At 34.5% G+C, this 15,153-nt stretch overlaps 1 protein-coding gene across 5 annotated transcripts in view; it reads left to right on the top strand.

The window, feature by feature from the left end:
• Positions 1 to 15,153, top strand: part of LOC145678327 (homeobox protein orthopedia-like) — a 347,476-nt gene that overhangs the window by 41,341 nt on the left and 290,982 nt on the right. For 3 of the 5 annotated variants that reach the window (XM_081748344.1, XM_081748342.1, XM_081748347.1), the window contains exon 2: positions 3,018 to 3,062. The exons of the other annotated variants lie outside the window; for them this stretch is intronic. In XM_081748344.1, the coding sequence (XP_081604470.1) occupies positions 3,018 to 3,062 (45 nt within the window). The remainder of the gene's footprint in view (positions 1 to 3,017; positions 3,063 to 15,153) is intronic. 5 annotated transcript variants of the gene reach the window in all.

Below are 15,153 nucleotides of genomic sequence, written 5' to 3'. Positions count from 1 at the left end.
AAGCATAACTCTAACAACTCTCTACAGACAATGCATTCGAAGTAGAAAACCCATTAAGCCCATCGATTTTCTCCTTTTCTTTCCTATCAAGTGACCAATTACCCTTTATTGTTGAATTTATCATATTTTTTTCCCTTTAGAATACAGGTATTAAATGTTCTTTTGTGTTATAAAAAGTAAACAAAGTGGACCGTACTGTTACTTCTTCAATAAAATTGAAATGCTCAGAAAAGTCCAAAATTCCCCAGGCTGTAAAAGATAACACCGTTTTAAAAAGCTTGTATTTTAAGCCCTTGCATCTCTAGCTACGAGTATTGAAAGCACTCGAATCACATGATACACATCAACACGGTAATCCAACTCCACTCTCACATATTCTCGTCGGAGCATATTCGGAGCATATTCTCGTCAGCTCTTAATTACTCTTCAGGTTATCAAAGTTAGCTGGCAAAGGCAGTACATAAACTTCATCTTTGATGAAGCCCCACGAAATAAGTCAGAAGAAACAAGATCAGGTGACCGAGGAGGCCATCTAATCAGACACTGATCGAAGGAAACAGATGACTGTTCCGTGGATTCCTTCGTATAGATATAGGCAATTACTGTAGATTTAGAATACCAGTCAAGCATCCTCTTTTTTGTTTGATGCTTCCTCATGAAATCGTCGAGAAAATGTCTTTGTACATTCATTACTGATCTTGTTGCATGGAACTTAAAGCCACAATGTACACGTTTCTTTCCTGAAGCCACTGTTTCTCACATTTATCCTTCTGGTTGTCAGATTAGTATGCAAAGGCCTCTCATGATATCTGAAATGATTTTTCCTTTCATGGTAAGCCTGTAAATTTATTATTATTATTATTATTATTATTATTATTATTATTATTATTATTATTATTATTATTATTATTATTATTATTATTATTATTATTAATAATAATAATAATAATAATAATAATAATAATAATAATGAAAGCACTGGTATGCCGGGATAAAGTTAAAGCTTTTATAGAAAAACTTACAAGTAGTATGTGCGTGACCGTTAGATATATGTTCTCCATTGTTAGTGTTATGTGTGTCACTGTTAGGACGAATCAAACAAAACAATAAATACAATCTGCTACTTAACAGTGTATATTTTGCATACGCAGTCCCACTATATAAATAAATAAATTATATATTAAAACAATATAAACTATCAACTGCATCAGATTAGCAACGAGTGATATACCTTTAAACGCCATAAATAATTCGCTTTCGAAAACTACGTATGACAATTTACCCTCAAAGCATGTGATTTTGGTCAGTTTGACGTGACCTATTGATTGATATATGACTTTGGACAATATTGTAGTTAAACAAAAAAATAAGTTTAAGAGTTAATCATAATCTTGGGCTAAATCCCATTAATCATACTGTCGTGTTGCTACTATCATAATGAAATACTTCATGAACATATAGTTCAGTGTCAGATTCACCGTAATAGGTGCCATGGTTATCGATAATCGTTATGGTTATCGCGTTTTATAAATTTTAGATATCCAATAAAACTCTTTTTCTCAAAAACTGAACAACAGAATTTACATTTATGCACATCATTTTGTTCCTCACAATGAGATCTATCAATTGGCACTTGTCTTATCTGTAGGGTATTTTTTTTCGTTAAATACTAATAATATGAAGAGTTATTTATATCTTTTGAAACGATAACATGATGATCAGGCAGTTGCAATTATGTAGATTAATGTTTCTTTATGATCAAAAATAGAAACTAATTTGGCATGGCTAAAATAAAAAAAGAAAAATAGTTACAATGTACCGTAGAGATTTAAATTACACAGTTAGTGTTATATAAACTTAAAATAAGATTGAAAAACGTTGATGTAGAGGATGTAAATGAACTTTAATTTCTAGACTTGCTGATAAGAAATAAAAACTAACTTGACAATGAAACAACGAGAAGATTAATACTACAAACTCGTGCTACTATTTCTCTAGAATTTACTGTAGTGGCTTAAGATTGTTACACGTCACAGCTATCCGTAATTGCAGATGTTTATTAAAATCTGAAGGAAAATATAATAATGTCAAAAGCAATTTTATCATCATAAGTATTTTGCAAACAATGACAGGTAATTGTGTCAAGTTAGAACCTTTCATTGACTGCAGGTTTCCACTATTATTATCATCATGGTTTTGTGTGTCTTTTCCATTCTCTCTATAATCTTCTATACTATCACTTATAAGACACTTTATTTTCAAACAATATCTTAACCAACTTCCTTCCTTGTTTTAACTACTTCCAATATTGTTCATTTCTTTCCAATTTGCGCTGAAACTTTCTCATTGGAGTTTCGTTTCAACTATTTATTTTTCTCTATCTTTTCCAAGTCCACATTTCGAATGTTCTTCGCTGTTCTCATCGGACAGAGACAGTACAATGCATTCTGGAAGCGTTCCGAAATTTTGCAGAATAACCCCTGTGGCATTACGCAACCATAAACACGACAGAGAATGCATGGTTGCCTATAAGCATGTTACTTTGTCGTAATTAACCCAGCATCCATTGATATGTTCCATAATCTAGCTCCAAAGATTACCATCAGATTCCAAAGAAATTTATATGGGACCATCGGGAAGATATATTTTTTCAAAAAAAAAAAAAAATCGGCGGTATGTGCCAAAGTTATGCGTAAATATACCCAGAATATATACATATATACAAATGGTTTGAATTGAGAACCTCCTCCTTTTTTAGTTGGTTTAAAAAAATATGTTTTCTTTTTCCTAAAGGCTTCTCTCGCCATTTCTAGCTTTGCTTTTATTCCTCTTCATATTTCAGAAGTTCACTAATGATACGTACCTGTTACTTGTTTTAATTTTTCTCTTCCAACTTCCACATTTTCCTTCATTCCAACTGCAGTTGCTCTCATCGTCTTCTTAACATTTATTTTCACAGCTTTATTTTCATAGGTTTTCCTCAAATTTTTAAAATATTCTGTTAATTTTTGTTTCAGATTCAGCTATCAGAGCCTCTACTTCCTACCGAAATACCGTATTCCGTATGTAGAATCTTCTTTACTACTTCCAGTAAATAGATAATGAATAATATTATAGGAAACCAATATCCCTGTCTAACTCCTGATCTAATTTTACGTTCCTCTGTCTCCTGAAAAGTAATTGAATCGTTGAGTTCAAAAACTGGTCATCTGTATTGAAACTAATTTTAGAGGAGAGACAAACAAAACTAAATTAGGGTTAACTGCATCTGACAAATAGGGTTGTTTTCTATTTTGGACCGTAGAATATGGCAGTCCAAAAATGAGAACAGTCCTATATGTCAGATGCAGTTAACCCTAATTTAGCTTTGTCTCTCCTCTAAAATTAGTTTCAATGCAGATGACTAGTTTTCGAACTCAACGATTCAATTTAGACTATGTTAATATTTGTTTATTATTCACAAATATGTTTTGGTAAAGAAAATAATTTAACCACAAGTGAAAAAGTTTGAAGAAAATGGATTAGTTGTTATTAAGAACTACTACTTAAAAATCGAATTTATTGAACTTAGGTTTACGGAAGCTTACTGAACCATTTAAGCTTAAACAAAGAAAAAATATATATATACTTTTGTGGCTATTAATGTTCCTGTACTATACGTACTATACCCAATGTTAGGAATGAGATAGTGTGTACTGCTTTACTTTATCATTTCCGAGTTTTGAAGTTTGAATGCATATTCTCTAAAAAAAGTACAATACTGGCACTAGGACTGAGTCTTTACCCCTTTCGAATATTACTGTACCCGTATCGTGTAAACAAGGCATTTATGACTTCTTAGCTATAGTTTTTCTCAGTTATTATAGCTAGTTGTTGTGCCCAAGTCTTTGGTCCGCTGTAGGCCCATACTGTAGGTTAAGATCATGCTTATTGAAAGCTCTAATTGTTTACATTTAAGACTTTTTGTTTTAGTTTATCCACGAGCATAATGAGCTCTATTCTATATTTCTTATACAGCTATTCAAGCACTTCATTACACACAACAAGCCTGTCGGTAGCGACATTTATTAGCGTGACTGTCTACTATTAGGAATTAACGCAAGATATTGAGACGTTCGCCGTTTATTACTGTATAAAGAATTCTCATTGTGCTCCTTGCATTTCTACAGCCAACATCACAAATCTCTTAAGCAAGGTTGTATAAGTTCCAGGATATCGCGATGCATAGACTGATATGTTTCCCTTACATATCATGTATGTGTAATTTATAAGATTTCTCAGAGAGTTAAAAAAATCTAACACGTTCCTTCGACTTAAGTAAAAACACTGGACAGACAAAATAGTTACTTCCCTTAAAACTTACTTAATATCGGGTATTATCGCCTCTGGCCTGGAGAACTTTCTGTTTCTGTTTGGAAATGATTGCACCAGATTATGCAGCAATACTACATCAATGTGAACCTACTTGCTCATGACTAGATTCCTAGTTTTATCAAAGTTTTGGGGATACATGTTGCTGCAGTTCACCTCAAACTCAATATACACTCACAAATTTGCAACTGGATATTGGCTTTTAATTTCGAAACTTTTGCAGACGTGCCCTTGAATGCTACTCAAGCTATGTACAAACGTTTTTGAGCCCTGTGAACACAGTAGTTTTCGCCTTGGAAGATGTGAGTTCCCACTGCATATCTTCAAAAGATGTTAGAGAAATTGCAACATCTGGTCACTGATAATATCCTAGTTCATAATAAATATACTAGTTCATATTTACATTCATCTGTATAAGTGAGTGTAAGTTAACAACCCCAAACCATAAGAGAGTCTCATCCAGCTTGAACCACACTTTCCACATACTGGAGTGAAACGCTTGATAGACATTCCAAACTCTGGACGCCTTGCATCAGTGGAACTCAGATAGAAACATGATTCATCGGATCACACTTTACGCTTCCAATCTGCTACAATCCAATGTTTCTGTTCTAAGACGTGCGATATTTAAAGAAATACCCATTGCACTAAGTTCCCATTAAAATATCCTTACGGAAATTGGTTATGATTGACCTACATTCATGGACTGCAGCGATTCCTGTGGAATTCGAAATAGATTTTCCGTGACCAGGCGTGAAACTCGCCGCTAGTTCCTCTGGTTCAGAATCTTTCTACGATTCTACAGTTCTTCATTCACACGCTCATTAAACCATTTATTGTAGACACGTCGGATATCCCGCTTTACAACAAATCGGGCACCTTAATTTATTGCGTACCTCTCGGTAATTCCTTTTTTTTTTTTTTTAACCATTCCGTGGCATCTTTCCTGTTGACGGTAAACGTGGCAAATATTGACACATGATAATTAGGAGTTGGATGTCAATTTATTGAACTAGGAATAATAAGACATGAAGAAGATTTAAGAGATGCCGTACGGTAACGAACGATATAGTTTTTAAGAATATAAAAAATCACTTTGTTCTTGATTTTCTGAAAAGCCGCGCATAGAAACTTAACTTCAAAGCATGTAATTTTAATCAATTCTATGTGATTTGTCGATTAATAGGTCTATATAAAATATATTTGGAGAATATCATCAATTCTATGTGATTTGTCGATTGATAGGTCTATATAAAATATATTTGGAGAATATCATCAACTCTATGTGATTTGTCGATTGATAGGTCTATATAAAATATATTTGGAGAATATCATCAATTCTATGTGATTTGTCGATTGATAGGTCTATATAAAATATATTTGGAGAATATCATCAATTCTATGTGATTTGTCGATTGATAGGTCTATATAAAATATATTTGGAGAATATCATCAATTCTATGTGATTTGTCAATTGATAGGTCTATATAAAATATATTTGGAGAATATCATCAATTCTATGTGATTTGTCGATTGATAGGTCTATATAAAATATATTTGGAGTATATCATGAGCCAACAAAAATGGAAGTCATTTTGTAACTCTTATTGCCTTAACCATACTGAATTTTGTCATCTTGCTAGAGCCATAATGAAAAGTGTGTACTTCGGAATGAGGTTCGTCTTAATATTCGTTGGTGGTGTTGTTATCATATAGTATTTTTTTTTCGTTGGTGGTGTAGTATTTTTTTTTTTTTTTTTTACATTTTGAAACAAATTCATTTTTCTCGAAAACTGATCATGAGGATCATAATTTTGTTCAGCTCAATTAGATATACGGATTGATATATGTCTCATCGTAACTGTTTCGTTAAACATTAGTAACATGGAAGATTTTTTTTCTTTTAAAATGTACGTTATTTCATTTTTGTTTGTGACGTCAAGTTGGGAAGCCATATGAGTATGTATATTTTTACAGGAAGGTCACGTTGAGCATTCTGTCAGCCAGTAGTACTGTAGTCTCTCGACTTGACGCAACAGGAGCCGATAGTTGGCAGAAGAAAGAAGCGAAGTTTTAATTATCACCCCTGTTTTCGTATTTGCTTTGTTCCTTATCACCGGCCGAGAGCTTGCTACTTTTGCTTCACTCTTCCCAAGTGTGTGTTCTCAGAGCCAAGCACACCAAGCAAAACTTGCAAATTAAAAGAGAAACCTCGCAGTAAACAATTCCATGATGACAGAATCACGGTTGGAGCATTTTTGTAATGGACCAAAGTTGACCATCGTGCACACAGCTGTTGGATGGCTACTTGCTTTATCCTCTGCATACGCCATATTTTAGAAAGCCGTGTTGTTGATCACGATTTCTAGTTGCTATCCTTCACTCACACATTTTGTTCCTTTTTCCTTTGTGAATATGTATGAGTGTGTTTTCAGACAGCCTTCTAACATCTCTGTCTCAGACAAACGAACTTTTCAGGTTTGTTCTACGCACAACAGAATCATCTATTGTTGTGGAAAATGAAACTTATCAGTTTCTTTTTTCTTCTTCTTCTTTTCTTGTGACAATAAACAACAGTGTGTCTACATCACTTGTAGACACTTCATCTTTTTTGGCTTTCTCTAAAATCTATACCTGGTACTGGTATTAGAGTACTTTTGTTACGAAGTGTCAGATGTTAAGATGTGGTTAATTTATACTAAGTATTCCAGTTACAATAGACAAGTTGTTCTAGGGAGACGTGACTTTTTCAGGGGGACCTGAGTTTTTGCATACTAAAAGGAAATCAAAAATATTATTTCAGATTATGAAACCCATACATACATATATATCATTATTATTATTTATTTCTAATATGTTACTTTTGTGAAACAGATCTTAACATAATATTTTGCATAAGTAAAAGTTTTGCTTTATATATAATTAAACACAAGCAAACTATTTGCTGAGCAAAACAATATATTCACAATTAAAAACTACGTATGTGTAACAGTTCCGCCAACTAACACTTTGGCTTCATCAGTGTATCAAAAATTTGATACCTATGCCAAGTCAAGAAAGTGCGTAATAAAATTGTCATTGTATATTTATATTAGGCATTGTAATTTGTGAGTCTTGGCCCAGACTTTTATTTATTTATTTTGATAACTACTACGCTGTACACAGTACTCATTCTAATTTAAACATGAATCTCCTTTCTACTTCCTCACTATGTCTGTACAATTGTACATGTTCCTTTATAGACACAAGTGAAGGACGACAGGACTCACAAAGGGAGTGAGTTGCTATAGACATACAAACATACAAACGAATCATTTTAATATACAGTTAGTAACGTTTTAATACTTTTCAAAATTATTTTATCCTTTTTATAGCTTTTTAAATTATTTTCAGCTTTCTAGCGCTTTTTTGAAGTCGGTTAATCATTCTTTGAATAAGACAAATTCTGATTCTCATTGCGAAGAGGTTGTGGAATGTCGATGTTAGCCTACGCACGATTAAAAAAATAAATTCGGATTGGCTATACCCATTGAGCTTGACCTTAAGAAACTCATTTACCTAGTCCAAGCTAAGTTTATTATTATTATTATTATTATTATTATTATTATTATTATTATTATTATTATTATTATTATTATTATTATTATTATTATTATTATTATTATTATTATTATTATTATTTATAAAAGCAGGATCGCTAAATAGCCAGTTTCTTAGTTTCAATCTTTATTTTTTTTCGCTCTCTCTCTAATTGAAACTGCTGTTACTATTACAGTACTTGCAGGTAGGATTTTGAACATTTTTAATCAAGCACGACTCAAGCTAGGTATTTCATTTTAGCAGATTGATTGGCGCCAATGTCATTTCCAAGACCTCTCTGCCTATAGAACATCTTTCCTGTTTGTTATGAGAAAAAGTCTCATCTTTGTCCAAGTAATGTATTCTACGTTGCAAAAGTCAACACGAAACAAGTAATAAAATATTACACGATGACTATGCGTGTTTAATGTTTGTAAAAATGTCTAGAGTTTCTTTTTTTCTTTTCCTCTGGCTACAGGGACAAGGAGACAAATATTCTTTTGTATGAAGTTAACGAAACATTGTAAAAACAAATGTCATAGTGCGTCAACTTCATGGCCTCTGATCAATAAGTTTTTTGTTAGACTTATTTTTATATATTTTGTTAACTGTTGTTCTCAAAGAAATTTTTAACTGTATACTATAAGATAGAGTGACTTTCTCTTCTTATGTATTTAATGTTATATCTCAAGCAGTGGCGGTTCTTAAGGAGAGTTACATCAGTAGAAATTTAAATTATATCGCTACGTAGTAAGGGGAGAAACTTATTAATCATTGATCTCAAGGTAATTTACAAGTGCTGGAGATGGTAGCTTATAGGTCCGCTTCTGAAGACAAAAAGGAAAGTCTAAGTATTTTTTTAAAAAATGAATTCAAAACCCGTGTCCAGCCCAACATAACATTCTTGATCTTTTCTTAGATGATGTGATGCAGCAGCTTCACTTCTTATTTTGTTTGGGGCGGGGGATTAGGAAAGGGGGCAAGACCCCTCCTCATGTAAGCGAATTTTTGTTTTTCATTGGTATATTATTATCCTATTGATTAAAATGTATATAAATTTCAATTACAAATCAAACTCAAGGGGGGTTGGGGTGGAATTGCCTCCTGAAGCTCTAAATGATGTGATATTAATTTTGAGAACAAAGTTTCTAAATTATAAAATAAATGTAATTCAAAACGTTTCGGAAACTTTTTTTTTTTAAATCGGCAGATGCAACTTGCAGATAACGTACTCGCATTTTGGTAACATTTTGGTGTGAGTGGTTAAGGAAATTTCTGTTTTCAGTAAATGTTGTTAATTCGCTCTTCTTGGTTATTTCTGAGCACAGTCTTTTGATGAATTACTCGTCAATTCGCTTAATATTTTATGAGGAAATATCCACTGTATAGTAAAGTTTACAGTGTTTCTATATCTATATTTACATATATATAAATACGTGATATGCTTATTACATACTGAAGAGCTTATTGGCAAAAGCAAACATGCCAATTACAACCATTAACTATTTCGTATATACTCATTTACAGTATTTCAAATAACTATAACATAAATTGTAGATGTGAGTGAAGTCTTGCAATGCTGAAATGGCAAAAAAAAAAAAAAAAAAAAAAAAAAATGGAAGACTTATTAGTGTTATGATCCCTGCAATTTAGCTTTTGGATTTTTGATCCAATCAGAATAGAATAACATATTCAGAAAAGCGTAATTGATAGCTGATTTAGTACATTAACTGTAACAAAATGATACTTTAAAATTTAAAGAAAGTGTCTTAGGGTATAAAATTATAAAATAAAGAGTGGTAAAGTTTTGAACATATTGTTTTTATCTTGTCATCTTTCTTAGTTGATCACAACAAATCATGGAGTGTTATTTGGAATTTAAGTCCTAGTTTGAAGCACTGTCAGATAGTTTATATAGGAGGTACAATATTTCCTCTTTGATAAGATTGTTAGCAGAAATGAGCATTAGGTCAAATGCTAATTCGCATTTCGTCTAAAATGTAACAAGTGATTTTTATATCTGAATATCAGTTGATAACATGAAATATTTCTTCTTTATGTCCTACAGCTATGACGTATAGGCTAAAGGAGACAGTGATGGTGAGAAGTTTGCGTGTTACTTGCCACGGTGTTACTTGCCACTATTGGAATTTCGTGTTACTTGCCACGGTTACCTTATCGCATATTTATCTGTCTATGACAGCGTGTCCGTTGCCACGCATCTGCATCTAGATTTGACCTTGAGGGGGTGGGAGTAATTTCCCAAGCAATTTTCAAAGCAAGGCAATCACCTGAAACGCAAGAAACAAAGCATATTTCTGATTTAAGAAATATGAACCTTGTTACAGAAGCATCATTTCAAATTTTGCTTGGGGAGGGTAAGATCCCTTGAAATAAGTAAACTTTCGCGTTTTTCACTGATTTGCTACTATTCTGTTGATAAAATCTATATAAATCTCAAACTCAGGGGGGGCCAAATGCCCCTTCCTAACCCCCCCTGCCTTGTTACATTTATGCGTGTCACAAAACTCACAAAACTCGCACGAAATACAAGAAACAAAACAAGATTCTGATGAAAAAAAGTATTCTTGCAAATCTACACAAACAATTGAAGTTCTTCAGTAATTCGGGCGCTCATTTTGCCGCCTGAAAGCATGGAAGAACCGCAAAGATTTATATATTACATCACATTCGATCCATACTCCTAGGTGGTTCCAATAGGAACTTTGTCACTTGCGCGTCGCATGTCATAATGATTATAAGTGGGGTTTATGGTGGACAAACACCGTGTAGATGGGTTTTCCCATTTCCTCCCACTTTCTTCATCTTGCCATTTCATTCATTCTCATCATCGCCGTCTCCTTTAGCCTACCCGGCATAACCGTGGAACAAAACTCCAAGGTTTCATTTCATTTTCATTTCAAAATGTAATAGACTTTTGTGTAAATACCTGTGTTATTCTTTTCTTGGCTGGGAAGCTCATTCCAGTTTCTTACAATAGCGAAACACACTTTCTCCCACAATTTCTTCTCTCAATTTATATCTGAATATTCTTGCAAACTTTTCATTTTATATAACGCTGGGTGTTTCTCTATTTCCTCAATTTTTCATTGTCTTTACCACTAATTAAAGACATACATGTATTAGCTTCCATTGCAAATACTCCTTTTCATACTCTACACACGGAGCGAACTGTTATGTGAAAAAACTTGTAGAAAACATCTATTTTTTTTATCTCTCTGCTTGGATGTACCTCGGCAACTTTTCTGTCGCCGTCGCCGCAGTGAGCGGACTCCCATAAGACTTAGGCATTTTTAGATGTTGCCCAACTGTTTCGTCGCCAAGCTGTTGCCTTAGGCCTACCGCTCACTGGCAACATTTTTCGGGCAACTATCTTGTTGCTCTGGCTAAATGCATTGAGACTTATGGGAGTCCGCTCACTGAGAGGACGGTGACAGAAAAGTTGCCGAGATGTTGCTAAGCAGGGCAACAGCTCGGCGACGGAACAGTTGCGCAACATCTAAAAATGAATTGAATCTTATGGGAGTCCTCTCACTGAGGCGACGGCAGCAGAAAAGTTGCCGAGATATCTCCAAGTAGAAAGGTAAAAAATAAATGTTTTCTAAAAATTTTTTCACGTAACAGTTCGTTCCGTGTGTAGCGCGTGAAAAGGAGTGTTCGCAATGGAAACTAATACATTCTTTGATTAGTGACTAGCATGTCTTTAATTAGTGATAAAGACTATGAAAAATTAATTGAGGAAATAGAGAAACGCCCAGCATTAAAGAAGAAATATATATAAAGAAATTGTGGAAGGAAGTGTGTTTCGCTGTTATAAGAAACTAGAATGAGCTTTCCAGCCAAGATAAAACAACACAGTTAAATTACTCCCACCCCCTCAAGGTCAAATCTAGATGCAGATGCGTGGCAACGGACATGCTGTCATAGATAGATAAATATGCGATAAGGTAACCGTGGCAAGTAACACGAAATTCCAATAGTGGCAAGTAACACCATGGCAAGTAACCCGCAACGGGCGAGAATCAATGAAATGGTGACATGAAGAAAGTGAGAAGAAATGGGAGAACTGAGAGAAAACCTCCCACACAGTTTGTCCACCACGAACACCCCTGGCACAAGCTGGGATAGAACGAGAAACCCCGCGCATTAGAGGTGAACACTTTACTACTGAGGCACCACAATTCCCAACAGCCGATAAAGTGTTAGGCGAAATGAGAATTAGACAAAGAGGGAAGACATCACTTTTGATTTGGGTGGATTTGCTCCATCTATTGTTCTAATGCAAAGAGATCGATTGTTCAAATTTTGACTGACTAACAGCATTTTAAAGAAGTCTCGATGGCGTAGTAAATAAGGTATGTCCAGGGTTATATTCCCGGTGAGGGATGGATTTATTGTCTGTTAGAAAGTATGGTGACAAGGCAAAGAAAGAGTAGATGGAAGAGACTACAGTTGAGAGAAAATATTAAAACACAGTTACTACTGAACGTTCAGGGCGTAAAGCTTAGTTTGTTGAGAACCATGGTATTAATAAACGAAAACTGACCACAGCACCAAATACATATTAATAATTCTTGTTTTTCTTCTTAATTAACAGTTTTGGCAATATAACATCGCCTTCACCGGACAAGTTATCACCTTCATCAGAGGAGTGATTAAAAAGTAAGGTTGCATAGATTGCAGTGTATCTCTCGTATTTCATACAACCAGTGCAGCCAACAGATATTTCATACATTAGGTTATTTTTCGACATAGTCTCCATATCGGTTGAGGCACTTCGATCGTGGGATCAGTTTGAAGATTCCCTCCTGGTAAAAATCCTGTCCTCGCGTGTTGTGAATATCGTGCACATGTGACGAACGCTTCCGAACAACAGTCCTAATTCTGCCGTCAGATGCCGTAACCTGATCCTCCTGTTGTTCTCAATCAGTTCCTCCACGCGAGCTGTGTTCAAATGTGTTGATGCCTTGCTGAGTCGGCCACTGCGCTCCTCGTGAGTGACGTTTCCAGATTCTCTACCAGCCGCAAACTTTTGACACCATTGTGCGACATGCTGACGAGACATAACAGTCTCTCTGTAAAACTCTTATCACCTACTGGTGGATTTCAGCCGCGGTTACACGTTTCGCCGCAGAAATCCAATAACTGAGCGGACTTCTTCGCGAGACCAGTTTTCCAAACGAGTTGCCCTTTGTGTTTACTTACAACTAACACCGTATGCTGGCTGAAAGTCTGCACAGTTACCAACTCCATGTATTAAAATTACTGCACACTCCATTCCTCTATAACGGACGGAACTCCAGAAATATCGGCCTTGTAACCTTAGTTTCTGATCCCCCCACGTATATTTGGTGCTTTGTTCAGTTTTGTTTTATTGATACTAGGAAATATTTCCAAAGCCGTGATGAACAAGATACAAGAACCATGGTGAATGAAAGCTTCTTTTGGCAGTAATGGCAGAATACCTATACCTACCAGTGATGGCAGACAGAATACCTACTGTACACCTGCCACTAATAGCACAGTACTTTGTATCTGCTAATAATGGCAGAATATACTAGAGGTTACATTGGCATTTGAATTGATTGACAAATACTCGTCTAAGAGGCCAATAAGCTACAACGTACAGCAGTTGACTAGCTTACTGTTTTCCACTATTCAGCTACTACTACCTGCATCCAATAGAGTCAACACAACTTGATTTGTACCGAGACAAATGCTTACTTGCAGATTGTATCTTTCCCCATCATGTCAATGTGTATTACTTATGTATGTTCATGTGCAGTTACGCTGTAGTTACGTACAACAGTTCCACACATTTCCTCCCCTTTTAAAGTCCATTAGACACTGTGTTGCGCATAAGAAAAGAACACATTCTTTTCTCGAAATACTAAGAAAACGTAAAGTTTGTACCCCCTCCCCAAATAATTCATTTTAATTAAGAAAAAGCCAAATTAACAGAATCGACAGTTAGAACTAAAATAATTGCCTTATTCTAGATCATATTATACCTAATAAAGACCTTATCTACAAAATATGACGAATGCTTTATACTGCGAAATTATCGCACATCTGTACAATCCGCCATGTTTGGCAAAACAGGAATTCCTGTTTGACCGAATCCTGCTCCGCCGAACACTAGTTAAAAGGGAATTGATGTTCAGAAAGGGAATTTTAAAATCTAAATGTCCATTTACTGATTATTGATTTGTGGATGTTGCTAATTTTCATGGAAAGCCATGCTTACCGTCGCCGAGCAAAACACTCCCCTTAAACGTTAGTACTACGAGATATTTTTTCTTTTTAAGTAATTTCTAATTTAAAAGTGCTGCCTCTTGATTGATTGATTGTCACGTCTTGTTAGGACTAATTTTTGAACTTAAGCATATCATTAAAATTTGTTTTCTTTTCCCTCTAATTTTCCTGACTTCCCTATCCTTAAGGAGTTCCTGATTACGCTGACTCCCTATCCATCCAAAATATACATTTATTTATTTATTGAACAAATTCCCAGATACAACATAACTTTGTCATTTTGCACAGAGAAAAATTAACAAACAGTAAAAGAAATAAACAGAATGAACAAAGAGTGCAAAAATAAAATTATTTCTTGTAAAAGTGGCAAAATATGGCATTTTGCAACAATTGCTGGTCTTTATATCAGTTATAACGAATTGCTGTTCAAATTAATGAAACAATACATATTAAAGAATAAATAGATCACAGGTAAGAAAAAAAAATGAAAATTGTGGCACAAAACCTGTATATTGACCTATATTTTCTTTACCATTCTTACCATGTATTAGCTTGGTCCTTGATCCTTCCGATGAGAAGTATTAAATTTCATACAAGGCCCGTTGCTAAATGGTGACCACGGGATTTCAGCGTTCAGCCCCCTGAAACTTTCAGTTGTTTGTATAGATAAATGTATGACCAAAAAGCAACAAACAATTTCTTATAAAAAGTTTAGTTATGAGGTGGAATAGAGGAAGCAGTTTAAAATTTTAGTATTTCCGGTCTGTTGATCCTCCGAGAGAAGGCAACAGTTATTAATATTACTATATTCAGGGAAAAAAGCAGACTGTAAATATTTGAGAATAAAATTCTGAGGCGAATATTCGGATCCAATAGAGACAGGAATAGGGACAGTGGGAACTACATAATTTATACCATAGAAATCTA

Source organism: Thermobia domestica, chromosome 2 (assembly GCF_964235325.1).
Source record: "Thermobia domestica chromosome 2, izTheDome1.hap1.1, whole genome shotgun sequence".
In the NCBI taxonomy this organism is placed as follows: domain Eukaryota; kingdom Metazoa; phylum Arthropoda; class Insecta; order Zygentoma; family Lepismatidae; genus Thermobia; species Thermobia domestica.
Note: the sequence above shows the minus strand (reverse complement) of the source record. Positions and strands in the feature narration are given on the sequence as shown.